At 44.9% G+C, this 19,324-nt stretch overlaps 1 protein-coding gene across 1 annotated transcript in view; it reads right to left on the bottom strand.

The window, feature by feature from the left end:
- Nucleotides 1-19,324, bottom strand: part of slc30a6 (solute carrier family 30 member 6) — a 77,223-nt gene that overhangs the window by 39,792 nt on the left and 18,107 nt on the right. Inside the window, exons 5-7 of the mRNA XM_078272959.1 lie at nucleotides 5,924-5,966; nucleotides 4,201-4,266; nucleotides 289-369 (exon numbers count right to left, since the gene is read on the bottom strand). Of these exons, the coding sequence (XP_078129085.1) occupies nucleotides 289-369; nucleotides 4,201-4,266; nucleotides 5,924-5,966 (190 nt within the window). The remainder of the gene's footprint in view (nucleotides 1-288; nucleotides 370-4,200; nucleotides 4,267-5,923; nucleotides 5,967-19,324) is intronic.

Here is a 19,324-nt window from a genome sequence, read left to right as displayed (position 1 = left end):
GTTGTGAATTGCTTTGGAAATACAATTCTGTTGCAACGCTGAGGAAAGAAAGAAGAAAATAATTGAAATTTTAATCGAGAGAGACAGAGGGAGTGAGACAAAGGAAGAGACGCGGACAAAAAAAACAAAAAAGACACAGACAGGGGTCTTAACCTGGCTCTAAATGCTGACTTTACAAAAACACTTTCTCCCTCATTGTCTCGTTGTTAAGGTCGACATCTCTGATTTAAGTGTGTATGTGCTTTGCGTGAGTGCGAGTGTGTCTGTGTTAGGGGAAGACATACACACCTCTCCTTCAGGATGAACAAGGCTCCGAGCTGGACGAGAACAGTGGACGCAAAAACCGCCAAAACCTCCAGTCTATCGAACCTGGAGAGAGAGATAGACAGAGAGAGAGAGAGACAGACAGAGAGAGAGACAGAGAGAGACAGAGAGAGACAGAGAGAGAGACAGAGAGAGAGACAGAGAGAGAGACAGACAGAGAGAGAGACAGAGAGACAGACAGAGAGACAGACAGACAGAGAGAGAGAGAGACAAACATTGTCATCCATACTGGGACAAACCATTGCCAAACACTTCCCAACAGTCCAATCATTTAGAGACAAAAAATGTGTTTTTAGAGACCACCTTGGTCCAAAAGGTATGGCTTTATGTTCTGTGTCCATGTTTATTTCCACCAAAACGTTGACTCCGCCGTGTGCAAGATAGGGCCCCAAATGTATTTAAAGCAAGTTTTTAGGAAGGCAGACCACAGCCTCCTTCTCTCTCAGGCATGTCAGTTGCTCCGGTCTGGCCGTAGGTACAGCTCTTCTAGATCCAGGTCTAACTTGTAACTGCTGCTATACGTGCACGTAATGGTTAATCCTCACTGTATTGTTGTTTGGAGTTGTTTTGTAATGATTGTATGTGTTGGTTGCTGGCCGTATCACAAATCCATCGGGGACGATAAAGACTACAATGACCTTCATTTGTCCACTTCCAGAAAGCATTTGCTTCAATTCGGCATGAATTAAAGCCTAACTATCGCCAAAATGCAACCTAGGGTCTTTTTGTGAATGTACCTGAGTCAAACTTTCGTTTAGAAGCATATTTAGGACGGAAACGCCACTTTTAAGATTGACCGTATTCTGGTTTTTGGGTCAAATGGCCTTTTGAATGGGAGTGCTAGGGGCGCTACGATGCTAGCCTCAAAATAGCTATTTTTAAACCACTAAGAAGGCTCGACACAACATGAGACTTTGCTCCAAGTATCACCAGGGGCTCTACACCTTAACCACAGCACTGACAACGTTGGTTGTGTACCCAGAGTTTACTAAAAAGAGGTTTTCAACAACTCACCGTAGCTGCTGTTGTTTCTGGGCGCTACCACCTCCGAATGCAACGTAACAGAGAGGAGAGTAAAGATGGAAAGCTCCTAAAGCTTAGTTCCATATAAATGCACAGATTATTTCTTGTTTTTAGTGAAAAACAATATTGACCTCATAGTTGAAAAAGGAGCCTCATATGGAGTCCGTTCATTCGCATTCAGATATCGACTCGTTTTGACTGGCGAGGTGGTAGCGGCCGGAAAAAAACTACTGCTAAAGTGAGTCGTACAGAACCTTTCTGTTTAGTAAACTCTGGGTACACAAACAATGTCGTCAATGCTTTGGTTAAGGTGTAGAGTCCCTGGTGATACTTGGAGAAAAGTCTCATGTAGTGAGTGTTATCTAGAAAGAGAGTATTGTGACTGCATCAAATCTTTGTTAACCAGTAAAGGGCCAAAAAAAACTAACTACATCATATCGGTTTCCAGCGAAAACAGAGCGAAAGCAGAAAATGCTGAAAAAACTCCATGTTATGTTCTTCTTTACAGAGTAAATAACTGTCCGACTGACTGACTGACTGACTTGTGATGTGCATCCTTCTTAGAAAACGTTAAATGTCCCATGATATATTGTCTCTAGAAGTGTATTATTCAACTTTTGTTTGTTGTTAAAGAAGGAAAATATCGTGAAAAAACGGAATCGGGACAGAAGCATCTCGTCCCAGCCCTACCAGTAATCAATGTTCAGTTCAAATCTGCAAAACTAGGATGGGAGTTGCGACAGGGTGTTGTCTTACCCTCTTATTAATCTATATTTGAAGAAATAAACGTGTTCATAAATTAGCATTTATTCATTTAAATGCGAAACAAATATGAGATTAAATACATGCAGACAACAGCAACAGAATGCTGGTATTGGGCCGCTGCACGGTTTTAACTGTTGCTGACCGTCTGACCCAGTCATGAGGTCACGGGGGTCGATCCTTATGCAGTCTGTCCCGGATGAGCAGCTTTGTCTCAGTGAGCGTTCCGCTGGGCTTAGAGAGGTTAAACCTGACGCTGACGGTCAGTGATCTGATGCCCTGCTGCGTTCCAGCTGCATAATACCGCCCAACTGAGAGCTTCTGACCGAGCTATGTGAAGGGATTTACGTATTCATGTCACCATGTACATGCATAGGGTGAAGAAGACTTACAGTACAAATACTCAGTGGAAATACTGAGAAAATCTGTTGTTGGGGATTCAATGGACTTTCGAGGAGAACGAGATGGAGCGATACGATCTCGGAGTTCATTCTGCAGAGTCAACTGGAAGTTATTACAGTGTTTGAGTCTTATAAACAAGGTGTCCACCCTTCTCTACTCCCATCAAAAGGCCTCGACATTCGTCTTACTTATTTACTACATCCGATCCCGTCTCTTCAAGCTTACCAAAATACAGGGTTTTGTATATTAATATTATGTATATCTAGCTAGCTGTCTGGATTTACCCTGCAGAGATCTGAGGAGCAGTCAAAGGAAGAGGAAGGGGACAGACGTCAGGCCGAAAAGAAGCAATCCCGGAAGTTAAGGTTGTGTGTATAGACTACGGCATATAGGACACACTGTAAGTGTGAGGCTCCGTTACAACGCAAATCTTTTTATTTTTCTGTCTCTACGACGTGTGACGCTAAACAGCCAATCACCGACATTATTAGATCTTGGTAGAAGCATGCTGCGTGCTTATTGGCCCACTGACGCTGATGAGATTTACTCCTTAGGTATCGATACTGGGTATTGAATGACGAGGCATTTTTCGATACTCGATACTTTAGAGGCAATTCGGTCGGTGCCTAAAAAGTACTGAATTCGGTACCCGGCCATGTGTGTGTGCGGCAAGACGTTTGGTAAGACAAAGCCCCTTTTTCGTGTTTTACAGTGTGTGTGTGTGTGTGTGTGTGACTAAAACATAGACCATTTCTTCAACTGATGAGCCAATGAACAGACACCTTGGGGTTAATAGGTTGTCCATGTTTACTGGGTCTGCAGGACAGACGGTCACACGCACACACACACACACACACACACACACAAGACTCCCATACACACTCCCTTTCCCATCGAACACTTAGTTAGCGCGCCATTTGGCCCGATCGCCTCCATGCTGCTGGGTCAAAGGTCTCACTTTGCCCTGGCAACAGCCTGTGGTTAATCTATACGGGCGCCACTTAGAAAACCTGCCGTCTGACTCATATCATCATCTGTGTCTTCCATAATCAGGTGATGTGTATCATGCTGAAATGAGCAATTTAGGACAACTTTGTGTAATTAAGTGAGTTTGTTTCAATCTTGTGGAACATTCGTACGAATAAACCTCACAGAAGATTATAACAATGTTCTTTTATGCTGCAGCATTACATTTAAAAAACGGCCTTGCACCTGTAGTATCTACAGAACAACAGAAGGAAGTTTCTGGACAATCTGGCTCTGCTCCTACGGAGTCCAAATGCTGCTGCTGGTTAAACTGGGTGATCTGCTGCTGAGCCATTGTTCTGTTAATGGAAGTCTATCAAAACACACACACACACACACACACACACACACACACACAGACGTATTATGGGAGCCAAGTGAAGCTGAAAAGCAGATTTCTATTCGTTCACCACTCTTCCCCACCTCAAGGTCAGAGGTCGCCTGTCAGCTGCGCACACACACACACACACACACACACACACACACACACACAGTGTGTTCATGTGTTCGGCTGATCCAGAGTAGAGTAACTGAAGCTTTTCTGTCAATGCTACATCTGTGTTTACTGTGTGTGTGCGTGCGTGTAAACAAACACAGATGGGGCTTTTACCGATATGGATATAAACTGTACACTGAAAGAGAGGATAATTGTGGTGTACTCACCCAAACGAGTAGAGCTGACTCGGTTTCTTCATGGTCACCCAGGAACTGATGAGACAGGTGATCAAACTGCAGAGAGGGGAGGGGAGAAAGAGGAAAATAAGACAGAAAAAAGGGAGTCGGTGAGAGACAAAAAGGTAGACAATGAAACCACAAACAACAGAGAGGTCAGCTAGAGTTCACCTCTTCTTTTTTATTTATGTTTTATTCATTATAATCACAGAATTAATTTTTCATGAGTGGAAATTCTCCATCCAAACGGCAGACCTCGGTACAGCTGAGCAGACTGACGTGCAATGATTATTTTCATTATTGATTAATCTGCCAAACATGATTTATTGACTGTTTGCTCTATAGAAACTGTAGGAACACCTACTAACACCCTACTAATACCGTGTTTGACCCCCTTTCGCCTACAGAAGTGCCTTATTTCTTCGTGGCACTGATTCAACAAGGTGCTGGAAGCATTCTTTAGAAATGTTGGCCCATGTTGATAGGATAGCATCGTGCAGTTGACGGAGATTTGTGGGATGTACATCCAGGGCACGAAGCTCCCGTTCCACCACATCCGAGGGATGTTCTATTGGGTTGAGATCTGGTGACTGTGGGGGCCATTTTAGTACAGTGAACTCATGGTCATGTTCAAGAAACCAGTTTGAAATGATTCAAGCTTTGTGACGTGGTGCATTATCCTGCAGGAAGTAGCCATCAGAGGATGGGTACATGGTGCTCATGAAGGGATGGCCATGGTCAGAAACAATGCTCAGGTAGGCTGTGGCATTTAAACGAGGCCCAATTGGTACTAAGGGGCCTAAAGTGTGCCAAGAAAACATCCCCCACACCATTACACCACCACCACCAGCCTGCCCAGTGGTAACAAGGCATGACGGATCCATGTTCTCATTCTGTTTACACCATATTCTGACTCCATCTGAATGTCTCAACAGAAATCGAGACTCATCAGACCAGGCGACATTTTTCCAGTCTTCAACCGTCCAATATTGGTGAGCTGGTGCAAATTGTAGCCTCATTTTCCTATTTTTAGTGGAGATGAGTGGTACCAGGTGGGGTCTTCTGCTGCTGTAGCCCACCCGCCTCAAGGTTGTGCGTGTTGTGGGCTTCACAAATGCTTTGCTGCATACCTGGGTTGTAACGAGTGGTATTTGAGTCAAAGTTGATCTTCTATCAGCTTGAATCAGTCGGCCCATCCTCTTCCGACCTCCAGCACAGGACAGGGCTGCCGCATACTGGATGTTTTTCATTTTTCAGACCATTCTTTGTAAACCCTAGAAATGGTTGTGCGTGAAAATACTCAGACCAGCCCGTCTGGCACCAACAACCACGCCACGCTCAGAGTTGCTTAGATCACCTTTCGTTCCCATTCTGACATTCAGTTTGGAGTTCAAGAGATTGTCCTGACCAGGACCACCCCCCTAAATGCATTGAAGCAGCTGCCATGTGATTGGTTGATTAGATAATTGCATTAACGAGAAATTGAACAGGTGCTCCTAATAATCCTTTAGGTGAGTGTATTTTCTATCATAGAAGACAAAGCAAAGCAGTAAATCTTTCCATTTAAGAAGCTGGAACAATAAATGGCATCTTTGGGACATTGCTCCTTCATTAACATACTTTTTTTTAGTTTCTCCTCTGTTCAAAACTTGGTGTACAATATTTTTATTCAAAGCTAGTGAGAGATGATGCACATCGAGATGAAGCCACTCACCTGAACAGGTCGAAGATGGTGAGGTACGTGTAGGCGGTTAAGGCTGGAATGACAAATCAGAGAAACAAAGAACAACGATTAAAATACAACAGAAAGGCAGCACAACTTTCTATCAAGGCTCTGTCAAAACTTACATTTATAATTGCCACAACATCTGTGTTTACAACACAACATGGTTGGTCATTTGTGGGGGAAGCTTTATTTGGACAATTACAGACATGGCGGATTCGCACAGGATTAAGAACTCAAACAACGTCGTAATTATGACAAATTACTAGAGGTCTCCAGGTGATGTTAGTCCCATGTTGCACACTAAGACACAGCAAAGAGTGTACTTTTTAAAGAAACTGACTTTAATGTCAATAAGAAAATGCTCCAAATGTTTTATACTGTTTTTATTGAAAGTGTTTTAACTTATATGTATTATTTTGTATTATCTGCTGGTTTGGAAATGCCACTGAGTCACAGAAAAAGACGATCAGAAAAACAGTTACAACTGCCAGCAAGTTACTAGGGATAACACTACCGAGCATTGAACACATTTACAAAGACAGACTGGTGAGAAAGGCCAATAACATCGTATGTGACAACACACACCCCCTGGCATCTCATTTTAAACTACTGCCATCTAGGCCTCGTTTCTGCCAACCCCTTCTGACCAAGAACAGATGCATATTCTCTTTAGTACCACAAGCCAGAAAAGCCTTAAATCAGTCAGAATAAGCCAGATGACCAGCTAGCCTGGTCCTCCCCAAAGGTGTATAGTGTAGTGTAAGGTGTGATGTATGTTTTTCATGTTATGTCTGTCGGTGTCTGATGTACGGACCATTTGTTTGTGTCATATGTCTGATGTCCTGTCATAAAGTGCCTTGCCACTGTGCTGCAATCCCAACTGCCCCACGGGGACAATAACGTTATCCACAACTACTATGTGAATAGGGCTTATGACTAGGGTTGGGTATCATTCAAAAGTGTTCGATACCAATACCTTACCAATGCAAATACCTTGACTTTGATACCGGTTCCTAAACAATACTTTTTTTCGATACCAATTTTACACACATTTTTTTATGTATGTTCCAGCTCCTACTATGTGAGATCCGTCTTCGATCAGTTTTACCTGCGTGTCTCTACGATGTGTAACGTTAAGACAGCCAATCACAAACAGTATTAGATCTTGGTAGAAGCATGCTGCGTGCTTATTGGCTTACTGACGCTAATGAGATTTACTCCTTAGGTGTTGAATGGCGAGGCATTTTTCGATACTCAATACACGGCGATGTGTCTCGGCTGTCCGCTTGTGTTTCGGGTAACCAAAACGCATTTTAAAACAGAGTGTAAAAAGGGTCCGAGACTGTTTGAACATCTATTGAATCATTGCTAGGTGTAGTAGACGGAATCACCGTGACGTCGCGTGAACAGTAAAGTCACTTCCGGGCAGACAAACGGCCGTAGGTTTAATTGAGGAGATATGTATGTGAAATTAGCAAACGTGATTATTTCGGTTGTCATTTTCAGCCGTAACTGTAACGTTTCAAGATTAAACATGCACGTTCCTCCTAAATGTGTGTATAGGACGCAGGAGTTTTCTACCAGTTTGGTATTGTAAACAAACATTGTGATTGGGTCCATGAAGATGTATAGATAAACACAACTGTGATAGAGTACATTTGTTTCCTCTTAGTTATCCATCAGGTTGTCTATATGGATAACGTTTCACTTACGGGATCGCTCCGTTGAAGCCGGAGGTTCCGCCGGATGTTTTTCGGCATTTTCGGCCAATATCTGTCCCCTTTCTCTGTCTCTGTGTTGGCTTTCTAACCTCTGGTGAATTTGTGAGGACTATGGTTAACTTCTCCTCAGATCTCTGCAGGGTAAATCCAGACAGCTAGATAGACTATCTGTCCAATCGGAGCTTTCTGTTGCACGACTAAAACTACTTTTGAACGTCCACATGTTCCACCAAAACAAGCTCCTTCCCGAGACTTTTTAGCAGAGGCACCGTGGCTCCGTCCGGAGCCTAGCGCCGCCCAAGAAGATTATGATTGGTTTAAAGAAATGCCAATAAACCAGAGCACGCTTTTCCTCCCATCCAGGAATGCTGTGTGGACTAGCCAGACCCTCTTCCGCGGCGCTGTGGAGGAAGGTCTGGCTATGCGAGACAAGACAGTCAGCAGTTACTTGACTATAATAACATTGAATGACACCGACAGACTGTCAGCTTTCACTGAGCCAATCAGCCGACCGGTGAGCTGAAGGGTCAGTTAGCAAAGCGAGTAGGTTAATTAGTAAGTCTGCGAACAAGCCAATAAACTCATCAGTGAGTTAACCATCCAGCTACAGAGACATTCAGAGTCGTCCTGTCTGTCTGTTTATCTTCCTGTATGTCCTTCTGTCTGTCGGTCTTAAGCCCGCCAACAAGCTTTCTGTAATCAGGTTCTGCTGTGGGGGATGAGGTTTGCGGATTTGAGCGGCTTTGTGCTGAGAGGAACATTTTGTTTCCCCACCACCGGCGTCCATGTTGGCCAACCTGACGCCATATAATCCTGACAAGAGAGGCCCAGAGAGACGGACCAGCAGAGAGAGAGAGAGAGAGAGAGAGACAGACAGACGGGCAGCAGGACAGAAGAGGCCGAGTGACACATCGACAGGCAGAGGGACGGAACGTGAGATGGAGGCAGACAGACGGGCAGAGAGAGACAGAGTTTAGAAGACAGATAGACAGATAGTGAATGAGAGAGAGAGGCAGAGACAATCCTGAAAACTCGTGGAAGCGTTACGGATAGAAAGAAGGAAAATATCTAAGATAACTCCATGAAAACACCAGATGTTATAGAGGAAAATGAATGTACTGTATATCTCTCGTTCCACTCTTTGTACGTTCACTCTTTTCTCGTAGACCTTTTTTTTTACGCATCCCACAAGGAAGTATTCAAATCATTTGGTTAAGTAAAAATAACAGCTATTGAGGACTCTATTATCTGACATTTTAAAGCCCCAACAACTAATGGATTAATCCAGAAAACAACTGACAGATTAATCGAACGATGAGAATAATGGTTATTGTAGCCCTAGCTGTGTTCTGTTGTTATTTTGATATGCGGCGGCTTGTCTACCCGCTGGGATCAATGAGGTTTGATGTCAGCGTGTTGTGTTGAAGTATAAAGCAGCAGACAATAACAGCAATAATAATACAAACGCTGACATCACACACAGTGACCCTGAAACGGGCCGGACCTGATCAATACCTGGGCTGAAGTTTCCCCCTCGCTGTGCTCGGATAGGTTTACATATACAGTACAACACACACACACACAGAGACAGAGAGAGACACACACAGTCTCTGTGTGTCTGTGTCTCTCTGTGTGTGTCTCTTGTTGTGGTTCAATTCCTTGATAAGTCTCCTGCTTACAAACACTGACACCCAGAGGACATGTGGACGTGATACCAAAGCAACAAACAGAGCAGCCGGGACATTATTCTGGTCTAACACACACAGAATGAACAGGGAATATGATGCATACCTTAAACAGAACAAACACACACAAATGTACACATCTCAACACCTGTAGAGCAACACACACACACACACACGACCGAAACTCAATACCCAGAACAAAATGACGGATTCAAAGCCCTCAGAAATGATCGATAGGAGAGGACGTTTGTCAAACCTCTCGCTCCTTTTTACGATTTGAGAATCCTTTAGCTTCATTATACTGTATATTCTTTGGTGTCGTTTTCCTTTTATCGTTCACTACCTTCCTTCCCCTTTTCATTTGTTTTATAACCACAAACGAGGGTGAAAAAAGACGGAAGAAAGACGGAAAAGGACAGGGAAGAAGGAAAGCGTAAGGATTTAACAAAAGAGTAAGGAGGAAGGAAGCGAGGGATGGACAGATAGATGAGAGGAGAAATACGAGCAGGAGGATGAATATTTAATGCCGTCTGCAGGGGAGCAGCCCAAACACACACACACAGTGCATACCATCTTTGTGGGGACCCGTCATTGACATAATGCATTCCCTAGCCCCTTACCCTAACCTTAACCATCACAACTAAATGCCTAACCTTAACCCTTACCCTCACCCTAACCAGAACCTCATTCTAACCCTAATCCTAAAACCAAGTCTTAACCCTCAAACAGACCTTTAACCTTGTGGGGTCCAGCATTTTGGCCCCACAAGCATACTGGACTCTCAGTTTTTGGACCCCACGAATATAGTTAAACAAGAACACACACACACACACACAAACAACAAGACTGTGTTAAACCGATGAATTGTCAACAGGCAGAAGATTGGGAATTTAAAACTATGAAAAAGTGTTTGGGACCGATTGGTGGGATTGCTGTGGACGAAGTACTTCTACAGACTATAGAGTATTTCTACAGCGGGGTGTTAGTACTTTGACTTAGGGATCTTAATATTTCCTCTAACAGTGCCTGAAGGCTACACACACACACACAGTTACACACCTGACAGACACACACTCACTGAGGTCATGAACCCAAAACCAGGACTCACACAGAGAAACACACATACACAGAGAGAGAGCTGGATGTGCTAACCACAGCAAATAGCAGCTTAGTGTCACTGTTTCCGGTAAACGGTAAAGTGAGACCCAGAACACACACACACACAGGTCAGCTCTTGTGTGCTGCAGATGTAAACTAAAAGCTTCTATCGAACGCCTCAACTGCTGTGGTGAGGAGGCTCCCCAGGGAGGAGGAAGAGATGAACCAGAGAGAAGGATGAAGGAGGGAGTAAACCCGCATTCACACAGCCTGCGTCGGCGAAAAGTTGAGACCAACTCAACTTTTGGAGAAACGCAACCCTGTGTCACGCTGCGGTGGGCATAGGCGCCGATACTCGGAGCTCGAGCACCCACGGAAAATCCTGAGCACCCACGTGTGCCAGACTGCCAGTAGGCTCCATTCATTTACAATGAAACATTGCAGCTGGTGCTAAGAGGAGCATCTGTCATAGTGTGATTGGTTATGTCGCCGTCAGTCCACGAAGCTGATCACGGTTACGTGTCAGTAAAACTTCTCTCCAATCCTATCTGTATCTGTGAGAAGTGGAGGAGTTGAAAGATAGTCTACTTTACGGCTTTATTATCGAGTTAATAGACGTGTGTGTTCGTTTCGGCCGCTGTCCATTTCCTACGGTTCTGAAATGCAAACATTTTTTGACTCTTTAAAGGGCGTGCGCCCGTGAGCACCCACGGAGAAAAACGTAAATCAGCGCCTATGGCGATGGGCGATCGTGTAACCGGAGATCAGACTTGTGGGGGTGTTTTGAGGCGATGTGAGAGTCCCGTACAGGAAACAGGAAACACCATTGCCTCTATTGCTGCCACATGAAAGTTTCTACACACCAAACGCAAGCTCTGAACTGCCCCGGGAGTTTGGGGAACAGCTGACTGTTTCCTCAGTCCCTCCGTCTCTTTTCTGTTTCTCTTTCTCCGGGAAATGAAGCTGCCTTCAAGTGTGCTCGGACACATTGACAGCAACTGCTACATTGGAGGGGTTAAAGCAGTGTTTCTCAAATGGGGGTTCTCTGGAGGACTACAGGGGGTACGTGTCCCCCTAGGGGTACTCTGGAGGACTACAGGGGGTACGTGTCCCACTAGGGGTACTCTGGAGGACTACAGGGGGTACGTGTCCCACTAGGGGTACTCTGGAGGACTGCAGGGGGTACGTGTCCCCTTAGGGGTACTCTGGAGGACTACAGGGGGTACGTGTCCCACTAGGGGTACTCTGGAGGACTACAGGGGGTACGTGTCCCCCTAGGGGGTACTCTGGAGGACTACAGGGGGTACGTGTCCCCCTAGGGGTACTCTGGAGGACTGCAGGGGGGTACGTGTCCCCCTAGGGGTACTCTGGAGGACTGCAGGGGGGTACGTGTCCCCCTAGGGGTACTCTGGAGGACTGCAGGGGGGTACATGACATTTTTTGCTAAATGTTTTTCAGTCTTTTTTTCGCCAAGTTTGTCGCTTTTTTCAAAGGTTTTGTCGTTTGCTTTGACCTGTTCTTGCATTTCTTCCTTCTTTCTACCGTCTTAGTCGGTTTTTTTGTTACATTTTTGCCTCCTTTTTCCATCAGTATTTAAATCTTTTCCAGGTCCAAGGCTGTAGTTTAGTAAATCTATCGCTGACATCGCTGTATTCTTCCTCTTTATACAGACTTTTATTTTCTACCAAAAGTTATTTGTGCTGGTTAGGGGGTACATGGCTTAAAAACACTGTTCAAAGGGGGAACATTATTGAGAAAAAGCTTGAGACCCACTGGGTTAAAGAACACAACGGGCTCGCACACAAATGGGCTGTTTAGGTGACACTCCACCGCCGCGCAACCCTGCAGAGAATCGCCGGATCGCTTGTTTTGGTCTGAATGGGCCCTAATACAGGAAGAGGAGGAAGATGAGGCAGGACAGGGACAGGAGGAAAGGGAATGAACAGAGGAAGCAGAGAGAAAAGGATGGAAAGATCTAGAAGAGGAGGACAAGGATACGTGACAGTAGCGGGGAGAGAGAAAAGATGGAAGACAAGGAACTACGGAAGCCCTGAAAGGCAAGGCTTTTTCGGATATTGTGGGAATCAAGTATCTCGTATGTACCAGATACTTTCTCATACGTAATGTGGGACTTTTGTGTTAGCGCGACGTCACAGTGATTCGGTCTATATAATGAGCAATTACTTAAGTAATGGACTTTCCTTCTCACCTAAATCACACAACGAACGGAGCTTTACATCCGCAGGGAGAGCATTAAACTCTCCTGTTTCTACAGCTGAACGCTATACGCAGAGATCTTTATTGTTTGTTTCATCCAAGCCCTCAATCTTAAACACTGGACACACACACACTACACTAAAACAAGCATTGGGTTAACTGTTAACACGCACATACACACTCCCTGGTGACCCACACAGACAGCTCGTCATCCTCACATATGACAAACAACTGCTGTCGATATGAAACCAGAGTCAAAAGGACTCTGGTATCTCCACGTGGGATTTGAGAGCCAGCTGCCAGTGATATGTTAAACCACCACCGTCTCCATGGCCCCGTGTGCTTTGACCCGTTACCCTGCTGACCCCCCCCTGCTGATGATAATCAATGTAACATCATCTGTTGGGACAAAACTGCCATTAGGAAAACTAAGAGCTCGTGTGTTCAGGGTCAGATAAATAAATAGATGAAATACATAAAAAGGCTAATAAAACGGGAAGTCGCCGTTATTTCGGCCAATGTGTTCGGCCTCTTTTGCTCTCCACACGGAGCGTTTCCCTGCAAACGGAAACCAGAACACTTCTAACTAGGGATGCACTGAATCCAGGCTTCAGCTTCGGATTGGGCTGAATATTGGGCTTTTTGACGGGGTTGGGTTTCTGCTGAACCCTACGCTTGCACTCCGCGCGCTACGCTGGTCGCCGTAATGACGGCGCCGTTGATTACAGGAAGGTGTTTACGTAGGTGGAGCTTCAATGCAGCAGGCTGAGAGGAAGTGGAAATGGAACTGGTGAGCAGAACAAGTGTTGTTTGGCAGTACTTTCAGTCAAAAGAAGGCCATTCAAGTCCAGCTACATGTTCAATCTGCAATGCTGATTAGTCTGGTGGTGGCGAGGACCCTAAACAATACACAACATCACCGCTGTTACAACATCTGGTATGATCTATTTCAATCTTACAATTACAATATTGTTATTAATTATTACCATTGCACTGTAATCTCGACTACACCGCTATTGCATTATTCCTTCCGTCTCTTCAATCGTTATTGTATATTTTTTGTATATTTGTGTTGTGTCTTACGATCATCGCATCACCGACGTAAGTTTAAGTGCGACTGTGGAATGTTTATACAGTCCTTTTCAAAATAAAGGATTTTCTTTTTTAATTTTCTGTGTTTATGTTTCCCGTTGTGCCGAAAATGTGCCGAACCGTGAACCCAAATAACCAAGGTACATACCGAACGGTGAATTTTGTGTCCGTTACGCCCTTAGGACGCAGCAGAAATCCAGGGGGGACATACAGACAGGCAACATATTAAATCAGACGGTAAATATGTGCAACTACAAACTCCAAACCATTAAAAGGCCGAGCTGTCATCAGAAGCTACTCAGAGATTAAAGGTCGAAAGGAAAGGAGGTTTCATTTCTCTTCTAAATCGTTTCCTCGATCGCTCTCTCCTCACATCTTTTCCTGCATCTCGCCACACGTCCTTAGTGGGACTAAGATGCAAGAAAAAGATGGAAGGGATGGAACGATGGACGCAATTAAAGGAACTAGCATGAACCAAATGTCTACTTGAACGTGAATTGTGAGCAATCACTAAGAAACCAGGTCGCGTCTCTTCCAAAGACAAACAAAACACATCCTGTGTGTGTGTGTGTGTGTGTGTGTGTGTGTGTGTGTGTGTGTGTGTTAAAAAATGCACAAATAAAAGATAAAACAATAACCACACAAACAGACATCTACACCCAGAATATCAATATAATATTTAGTCTTTTGATGAAAAACAATGTGAATGTCTTTGAATTATTTTCTCGTTTCTGCCTGCGCTGTGTTGTGTGTCGGCGTAATGTTTGTGTGCATATCCATGTTTGTTTGTAATCCAGCGATGGTTGTGTGTGAGTGTGTGTGTGTGTGTGAGTGCGCGTTGTCCCCAGGCCCTCGGTGTTCTTGTGTGTCAGAACACAGCTGGTGAAGCAGTCCGTCCCAGGGGGCCTTCAGTACAGCCAACACACACTCTCAGTAACTGTGTGTGTGTGTGTGTGTGTGTGTGTGTGTGTGTGTGTGCTTCTCTTACTCCACCACATCTGCTTTTGCTCTCAGTATGTCTCGATCATCGGGCCGTCTGTGAGTCTACCCACCTTTAGAAGGGACAATCCACTGCAAAGCACTTGGGCGGCCAGTTACACTTCACTTTTAGTGGAACGAAAAACACCTTCTAGTGTCGTATTTTGGCCAGCCAACAGTCCAAAACACATACATGTTTAATTTTAAACCCACTGGCACTAGCAAATATTTGACCTAAAAGTCCAGTTCCAAAACAGTTCGGGACGAATAGATGTACCGTTACAGCCCTACTGTGTACAAATAACTCATAACAAAGCGTGTCCAGAGAGAGAGAGAGAGAGAGAGAGAGAGAGAGAGAGAGAGAGAGAGAGAGAGAGAGAGACACAGAACTGACTGACGGTCCAATTGGGGACTTAAGCTGATTTTTGGGTCAGTGGTTATGGTCCGTGTTTGGATAAATCTCCAGGAAATGCATCTATGCAATTTCCCCAAAAGTGACTTAAGTAAAGGACTGTGTGTGTGTGTGTGTTTTGGTCCAGTGAGACAAAGAGCTGATGTCTTTGCTTTGTAAAAAGGCTGAAAGCTGATCCAGTTGTCCACTGCACAATTTGATACCAGCGTGACCACACACACACACACACACACACACACACACACACACACACACACAGTTCTGTAGAATCATCATCAGCTTATGTTTCAGCAACAGTGCAACAACGACTCTGCTTAAACAGCACTTAGACACACAACACACACACACACACACACACACACACACACAATGTGTTCGGTTGAGTCAACTAAGTTTAAGTTTGCTCCTACCTGGAACAAGTTACAGTAAACTGTTCTCATTGGTCGCTTTTAGAAGATACTAAATGACTTGGAGGAGGAAGACACATCTGGCCGTAGACGTGTGGCCGGACGGCTTTATAAATGCGGTTGACTTTGGGAGATATTTGCTGCTCTCGTTGTTGTTTAATGTTTTTGTTGATTTGTTGTTTTGTGCGTTTGTGTGACTGTGCTGCTGCCGGTCTTGGCCAGGACACCTTCAAAAATGAGAGATTTTTGACGTCAATGAGGGTTGTTGGTTTTTTTTTCCCTGGTTAAATAAAATAAAAGTAGAGAAATAGAGGACAGTCATCTCTGCATCAACTAAAATAGTAGATTTAAACATGGCACTGAATACCGCAGAGCGTCATGTGAATTGAGGGGTAGGACATAAAAAGTGGATTACGCCGTAGGCCGTTTACAAATTGCATTGAGATTAATGTTTTAACTCAACCGGTCGTAATCCTTACACATTTATATCCATGTCTAACCGATTCACGATGCATCGTTACATCCCTAATTTAAAGCTATACTGAACAGCTGTAATGTGGCTTTTGGCTTTTGATTGGTCAATGCATGCTATGTTTCCCATACAAAGTAGTTCAATGGAAGGACAGTCCCTCCCATGCGTACTACTTGGGAACACAAACGTTTTTTTTCCAGTGTAAACACATTTGTGAACCTCAGAAAAGCATGCATATTAAATGTACAGTCTGCACCATGTTCCCTCCCCATTCAGTGAGCTGGAAGAGATAGAGTCATACGTACACGTTCTCTTAACTAATGTACAAACACACACACACACGCACGTTTGTTTCACTATCTTTGTGGGGACCCGTCATTGACATAATGCATTCCCTAGCCCCTTACCCTAACCTTAACCATCACCACTAAATGCCTAACCCTAACCCTTACCCTCACCCTAACCAGAACCTCACTCTAACCAGAGTGTGTGTGCTTAGACGTCTGTTAAGCCGTTAGTCATGAGCTAATGGGGCCAGTGTGTGTGGTATGTGTGTGTGTGTCTCTGTGTTTGTTCCTGCAGCATGCAGAGTGCAGGCATGTACAGAATGTACACATGAGGCATTACACACACATTCATTAAAACCTGAGGCGGAAATGTACCGGAGGCGTGGGATGTACACATTGTCCGACACAGACACACAGCACAGAGTTCAGACTGCCAGTGTGTGGGGCCGACGACTGAGAGTGAATGAGAATAATGAGCGTTCAGTTCTCAGTTCAGTTCGTTTGTACGCCGGCTACGGCTGCAACTATAACGATTATCTTCATTGTCAATTCATCGTCCGATTATTTCCAGACAGGGATGGGCAATATATCAACATATATCGATATCGTGATATGAGACTAGGGGCCGTATTTTAACGATGTAAGTGCACGGCGTGAAGCGCCTGGTGCAGGTGTGTTTAGTTTGTGTCCAAATCCACTTTGGCTAGTTTGACGACGGAAAAAAGGGTCCGTGCGCCGGGCGCATGGTTCTAAAGGGTTGACCTTAGTGTCTTCATTAATCAGAGGTGTGTTTTGGGCGTAACATGCAATCAACCAATCAGAGATCATCTCCCATTCCCTTTAAAAGCCAGGCGCGTTTGGACCTTGGAGCATTGCTGTTATGATGGAGGATTTGCACTGTAATATTTGTAATCTTCTGCATGTGTGTGTGCTGCTGTGCGTCCCTGTGTGTGTAACAAGCATAGTGTGCACGTGCTGTGCACGAGCCTAGGAGCATTTTACTAATGCTCTGTTAAAATAACAATGAAATGCTGCGTTATTGACTTTAGACCAGGTTTTTGTTGGTCAATGGTGCCATCACTTCCCGCTGCCTCAAGATAGCAATACTCCCAGAATGCGCCTGAACACACCTCCCTGTAAGACCAGCACGCCCAGAATGCACCTGAACACACCTCCCTGTAAGAACAGCACGCCCAGAATGCACCTGAACACACCTCCCTGTAAGAACAGCACGCCCAGAATGCACCTGAACACACCTCCCTGTAAGACCAGCACGCCCAGAATGCACCTGAACACACCTCCCTGTAAGACCAGCACGCCCAGAATGCACCTGAACACACCTCCCTGTAAGACCAGCACGCCCAGAATGCACCTGAACACACCTCCCTGTAAGACCAGCACGCCCATGGGCCACAGATGAGCGCAGGTGCATTTGCTATTTAAACGACGTGGGCGCTGGACGGGAAACTGACAACTGGGTCGGTCTTAAACTAGCAAAGACACTTGCGTCGGGCTTTGCGCTGCGCCGAGTGCGAGATAGGACCCTCATATGAGACTAGATTTCGTCTTAGATTTTAGATATTGTTTTATCGTAATATGACACTTGACAAGTGTTTTTGTCTTTCCCTGGTTTTAAAGGCTGCATGTCACTTTCTGAACTTACAAGACTTATTAGCCGTTTAATTATTTGCCTTTACCCACTTAGTCATTACATCCACATTACTGATGATTATTGATCTAAAATCCCATTGTGTAAATATTTTGTAAAAGCACCAATTGTCAAACCTACAATCTCGACGCAATATAAATATCGAGGTGTTTGGTCCAAAATATATTGTGCAGTGTTTTCTCTGTTGATTTTGTAGAATGTCCATCCCAGTTTCTCAAAGTCCAAGATGACGTCCTCAGAGGTCTTTTGTCCCTTGGCCCTTGTGTTGTCGTTTAAATGTAGCAAAGCAAAAAAATAAAAAGTAGCAGATGGAGTTGTGAATGTGTGAATGCTGGTGTGCTGACCCGTAATACACGAGGAGGGATCTGACAGTATTGAGACCGGGCCGCTGTCTGCTCCTGTGGTTGTCATCAGGGGCCGAGTATCGACGGCGGTGTCGCCTTCCCCGTTTGTTCGATACCTCTGTCCTCCACTTCCTGTCTGCACGACACCTGACGCCACGGCTGTGTGTGTGTGTGTGTGTGTGTGTGTGTGTGTGTGTGTGGCTTATGCTGCAGTATTTTTGCAGGTAGAGCGGGGATAAGGTTGCATGTTGTTCTTTTCGTGGCAGCATTTTCCTGAGTGATGGAATCCCTGAGAGGATTTAATGTTGGTGGCAGACACGAGCCTCGCTGACCATAAACACTGCGTCTCGCCGCACAGAAGTCTCGCCGCACAGAAGTCTCGCCGCACAGAAGTCTCGCCGCACAGAAGTCTCGCCGCACAGCTGTCCTTTCCTGAATGGGCAAGTGGTTCTCAGTTCTCTCCGTCCTCAGTTTCTCTTTCGTATAAGTTAAGATTATTACCACTGAAAGAAATGATGGACACAACTTTATAACTAATACCAGAGTTGTTAAAAAACCTTATTTGCCGTTTTATTCTCCTGCTCTGCATATATTTGGGGAAGAGGGAAAAAATGTGCTCAATTTGACAGATGCGTTCTCTGTGTTGAAGCACCAGAGGGTAAAAATACACGCTGTGAACGACTCAGTTTCTTCAACATGCCCTTTAAAGTGCCATATTTTGACTGAGGTGAGACACACACACACACAGACAGACAGACACAGACACAGACACACACGATCAGATGTGACGGATCAGTCTGAACCCCTGTGGTGAGACAACACAGCTAACACACTTCCTAAAGACTTGTTCAGTGTGTGCTTAAAGCTGCAGCACGCACGCACGCACGCACAGACACACACGCTCGCGCTTCTGTGTGCGTGCGTGCATGCATGTGCGAGACTGTCAATCTGTGTTTACTGTGTGTAGACAGGTATCCGCCTGTTAATGTCTGTGACCGAGTCTCAAA

This window comes from Sander vitreus, chromosome 17 (genome assembly GCF_031162955.1).
Source record: "Sander vitreus isolate 19-12246 chromosome 17, sanVit1, whole genome shotgun sequence".
NCBI classification, from domain to species: Eukaryota; Metazoa; Chordata; class Actinopteri; order Perciformes; family Percidae; genus Sander; species Sander vitreus.
This window is presented reverse-complemented; position numbering and strand designations above follow the sequence as displayed.